A 5,040-nucleotide genomic window follows, 5' to 3' on the forward strand; every position below is an offset into this window, starting at 1 on the left:
GTTCTGCAGCAGCTGAGGTGTGTATTAGGAGGTTCTGCAGCAGCTGAGGGGTGTATTAGGAGGTTCTGCAGCAGCTGAGGTATGTGTTATGAAGTTCTGCAGCAGCTGAGGTGTGTATTAGGAGGTTCTGCAGCAGCTGAGGTGTGTATTAGGAGATTCTGCAGCAGCTGAGGTGTGTATTAGGAGGTTCTGCAGCAGCTGAGGTGTGTATTAGGAGGTTCTGCAGCAGCTGAGGTGTGTATTAGGAGGTTCTGCAGCAGCTGAGGTGTGTATTAGGAGGTTCTGCAGCAGCTGAGGTGTGTATTAGGAGGTTCTGCAGCAGCTGAGGTGTGTATTATGAGGTTCTGCAGCAGCTGAGGTGTGTATTAGGAGGTTCTGCAGCAGCTGAGGTGTGTATTATGAGGTTCTGCAGCAGCTGAGGTGTTATGAGGTTCTGCAGCAGCTGAGGTGTGTATTAGGAGGTTCTGCAGCAGCTGAGGTGTGTATTATGAGGTTCTGCAGCAGCTGAGGTGTGTATTGGGAGGTTCTGCAGCAGCTGAGGTGTGTATTAGGAGGTTCTGCAGCAGCTGAGGTGTGTATTAGGAGGTTCTGCAGCAGCTGAGGTGTGTATTGTGAGGTTATAAGCAGATATAGACGCGCCCTGTGTATCCTCCTGTATCTGAGGTCTGTATTACGGACAGGCGGTATAACACGGAGTAGATGACGCGCTGTACACGGACGCGCACACTGACAGCTCCTAGTCTGCACACGGACGCATCTCTCCCATGGCAACAGAACCTAGTCACGACCTACATCTGATTGGCTGCCCTTGTTCCCTATCCCGCCTTCACATTCCGTCGCGCCTTCTCATTGGTTGAGGTCTCTCCCTTCCTCTTTCGCTATTGGTCGACCATGAGGTCAGCGCGAGCTCTGATTGGCTCCTCTTCTTCCTCCCGGGATTGGGAGAAGGGGGGAGGCCGTGACGTCAGGCGCGGTAGTCGCCATTTTGAAGCGGTGAAGTCGGGCGGACAGGGGCGCACCGTGGGGAAGTCGCCGGTATCGGTCGCTGCTCTCTCTCCCCTCCGAGCTGCTACAATGTCGGAGAAGTACGAAGGGGACGTGCATTTCGAGGAGACTGGCGAGGAGAAGCAGGTGAGGGAGGCCCTCAGGGAGGAGCAGTGCATTATGGGTGGGGGTGCCACAGCTGCTAGATTGTGCCCAGTGGGTGATGGGGCCTCCATTCTCGCCCAGCTCCTTCCTAGGCCTGAGGCTGCACTACTGACACATGCTTGGTGCTGCGTTGCCATGGAGACCTAAATCCCCTGATCAGAATACGTCCCTGTGACGTCACGGCGCCTGACCAATCGGGAGAGGACTTGTCGCTGTCGGGCTCTCTCAGTGGTGCAGCCTCAGGCTTTGGGCCTGTAACTGATCATTACGGGGCCCGATATTCTACTTCTGGGGCCAATATTAATGTGTTCCCCCCCCCCCCCCTAAATCAGGTGATGGAGAAATTGTTTCTTAAAGGGACGCCTCCTTTTTTAATTTTTTTTTTTATTTAAAGGGAAAGTCCATGTGATGCTTGTGTATACAGGTTTCTATTCAGTGACGGATAGCAGTGATCTGTAGAGGCTCAGGTCTCCGTCCGCTGCTGTCAGTCAGAATGTCACCCCGAGGATCCTCAGCCTCGCCTTCTTTTATACGCAGGACTCCCAGGAGAAGGAGGCGGTGACGCCGGAGAAAGCGGAGGAGCAGAAGCTGAAGGCCAAGTACCCCAACCTGGGGCAGAAGCCGGGGGGGTCGGACTTCCTGATGAAGAGAATGCAGAAAGGGGTAGGTGTTCAGCAGGCGCCTCACCTCTTAAAGGGGGTCTCCAATGGGCAGGAGTGGCAGAATAGTGAGTGCAGCTCTGGAGTATAATACAGAATGTATCTCAGGATCAGTACAGGATAAGTAATGTATGTACACAGTGACTGCACCAGCAGAATAGTGAGTGCAGCTTTGGAGTATAATACAGGATGTAACTCAGGATCAGTACAGGATAAGTAATGTATGTACACAGTGACTGCACCAGCAGAATAGTGAGTGCAGCTCTGGAGTATAATACAGGATGTAACTCAGGATCAGTACAGGATAAGTAATGTATGTACACAGTGACTGCACCAGCAGAATAGTGAGTGCAGCTCTGGAGTATAATACAGGATGTAACTCAGGATCAGTACAGGATAAGTAATGTATGTACACAGTGACTCCACCAGCAGAATAGTGAGTGCAGCTCTGGAGTATAATACAGGATGTAACTCAGGATCAGTACAGGATAAGTAATGTATGTACACAGTGACTGCACCAGCAGAATAGTGAGTGCAGATCTGGAGTATAATACAGGATGTAACTCAGGGTCAGTACAGGATAAGTAATGTATGTACACAGTGACTGCACCAGCAGAATAGTGAGTGGGATCATCTCCAGTAACGGATCCTCATGGGACTGACGGCAGCAGCTCATCTTCTAAGCTTTCATTAGAGAAGCTGCCCCAAGTGCAGAGCTTTCAGATGCTTCCAGTCACTAACAGCAAGTAGAGCTCTTAACAATGGTGAGGAAGTGAAGCACAAATTGTATTTTGCGCTTCTTCTGTATGTAAATCCATCAACCCATTTTAAGGTTTCCGGTTCTCAGAAGTCTATAAAAAAAAAAAAAAAAAAGTCCAAATCTCCTGGTAATTTATACACCTGTGAGGCGGAGAGGGGTTGTGTAGTCACATGAGACCTCAGACGACAGCGGACTGCCAGGGGGTTGTTACCGCCTTGTCTGTCGGGGGCGCAGATTCTACGGTTAGGCTACATCCTCCCATGTGCTGCGATCTCTGCTCGCCGCTGGGTCCCCATTGACTTTAACAGGATCCGGCAGATTTCCAGCCAAAATGCCAGCTTTTCCCGGGACAGATACCGCTGTCGGCATTTATACAGGAAACTGTCACATATAAAAGATCTGGCGCTAGATACGGCAAACCCCCGAGAGTCGTCTCCTCTGCCGGATCACACTGCCAGAGATAAAGGAGCAGATGTAATCTTAGCCTTAAAACTAGTATTACACTGGCCTGCTGTCGGCTGGAACGCGCTGATCTGGCAGTGCACCTGTCACCGAAGGTGGAAGATGCGGGCTGCCATTGTAGTGTCTTCACAGCATCCTCTCAGACAGATTGGGCTTCTCTGCCCCCCAGGAGTATAGCATAGCCAAGCGGAGCTCCTCACGCCGTTACAAGGACGGTGGGGATGAGGCGCCCCCTTTTTCACTGTGTGCATGCCCTCTACTGTAAGTGATTCACCTTTCTTTCGTAAACCTTTTGTTGTTGCAGCAAAAGTACTTTGACTCGGGCGACTACAACATGGCCAAGGCCAAGATGAAGAACAAGCAGCTGCCCAGCGCCGGGCCGGATAAAAACCTTGTAACCGGTGACCACATCCCCACGCCGCAGGACCTTCCACAGAGGAAATCTTCACTGGTTACCAGCAAGCTAGCAGGGTAGCCAGCCTCCCCGCACTGGACATGCCCGCACTTCACTGTACCATAGATGGCTGGACTCTCGCATAGACGCGTCACCTTGTCGGCGCTGGAAGGGCCGGTGCCTCATTGTCTCCCCAATGCCACACTGGCCGTTCCTGACCGTGACCGAGATAAGCTAAGATGGCTTTGGAAGCGAGGCCCCAAGACGCCGCGCAACTAGACCTTTCCACGGGCTTAATGGACAATGTGTGACGAGTTCTCGGTGCAGGAGACACCTGACTGTTGTTATATAGTGTAAGATATATCTGAGTTTTGCATTCCTTTGTGTGTGTGAGTGTGTGAGACACAGGCATGCCAGAGACTTGTCACATCGGCCATACCATACTTCCCGGGACGTGTCGAGGTGGGTCACAAGGCCCACCTCGACAACTTGGCTGCGGTGTAAGCTAAACCTTCTCCGCCATATTTGTGGGTCACTAGGGATGTCGGCGGATGCGACGAGAACCCCCCCCCCCCTTCCCCCCCCACCGCCCTTCGGCTTTGTCTGTATCTCTCTGTGCAAATGGTACATTGTGATGAGCCTGTATCTTTGCCCTGGTTTCTAATGCCACACTGATTTCCAAAGTAAAACTGACATGTTCACAGTTTTAAAATATAACCTGTGGTGGTCCTAAACGTCCTCCTCGTCTGTGCTGTGAGCTGGGTAACATCGTGCCGAGGGGTCTGGAGCGGGAGAAGAAGACAATGCGCAGAACCTCTGATCCACGAGCGATCAGTGGTCGGGCTCCGCCTCTTATTGTTGACCCCTCCCGCTTCCTTGTCAGCCAATCATAATGAAGCCTGAAGGAAGTGCCTGTAGTGGGTCTGTCAGAAACCGTCAGACTCGCTGGCCCTTCCGCAGGTTGAGAAAAGCAGCTGCTTGAAGGGTAATCGCACAGACGCGAACACACAGACTGCTGCCGTCGGTGCGCCTGGTTTCATTTAAAGGGAGCTTGTCACTAGGTTTGGGGACCCCTCGGCCACCATCATGTCCTTACGCAGATGAGGTTTAGCTTCTTAAAGATGGCCGTCACTACCAACCGTTCCAGGATAGGGTAGTAATGGGTTTGCTCTGAGCGCATGCGCTCTTGTGTAGATGATGCCGAGGACAGTACACTTCTCATTACTGCTGTATAGATGAAGCGAAGTCAGAACGCCTTGCTTTACTGCGCATGCGTGCTGCATAGATGAGGGCAGTATAGATGAATCCAAGGACAGTACACTTCCCTTGTAGGCCTCATGCTTGTGGCCGTTGCGGTCCCCAATGCATGGAATGGCCGTGGGCATGACGCCTAATGCGCAGATGCTGCAATGTGAAAGCTGAGAACATGACGCCTAATGCGCAGGTGCTGCAATGTGTAAGCTGAGAACATGACGCCACACTTTACTGCGCATGCTCACTGGCACGATGTGTCTGAAACTGCCTGACGCGCAGAGGACATTCACGAAGTCCGAAGGACTTGTTCACGCAACGGGAACAGTGTTCATATTCCCATTTTTCTTCATTCATTCAACCGC

At 51.9% G+C, this 5,040-nt stretch overlaps 1 protein-coding gene across 1 annotated transcript; it reads left to right on the forward strand.

Annotated features, from left to right (window-relative positions):
• The first annotated feature begins 961 nt into the window (after positions 1–961).
• ENSA (endosulfine alpha) lies at positions 962–4,158 on the forward strand. Its single transcript, XM_040412004.1, has 3 exons — positions 962–1,131; positions 1,687–1,812; positions 3,335–4,158. Exons 1-3 carry the CDS (start codon positions 1,075–1,077, stop codon positions 3,503–3,505), a joined length of 354 nt encoding a protein of 117 aa, XP_040267938.1. The 5' UTR covers positions 962–1,074; the 3' UTR covers positions 3,506–4,158.
• Positions 4,159–5,040: the final 882 nt, after the last annotated feature.

Source organism: Bufo bufo, chromosome 11 (assembly GCF_905171765.1).
Source record: "Bufo bufo chromosome 11, aBufBuf1.1, whole genome shotgun sequence".
Lineage (NCBI taxonomy): Eukaryota > Metazoa > Chordata > Amphibia > Anura > Bufonidae > Bufo > Bufo bufo.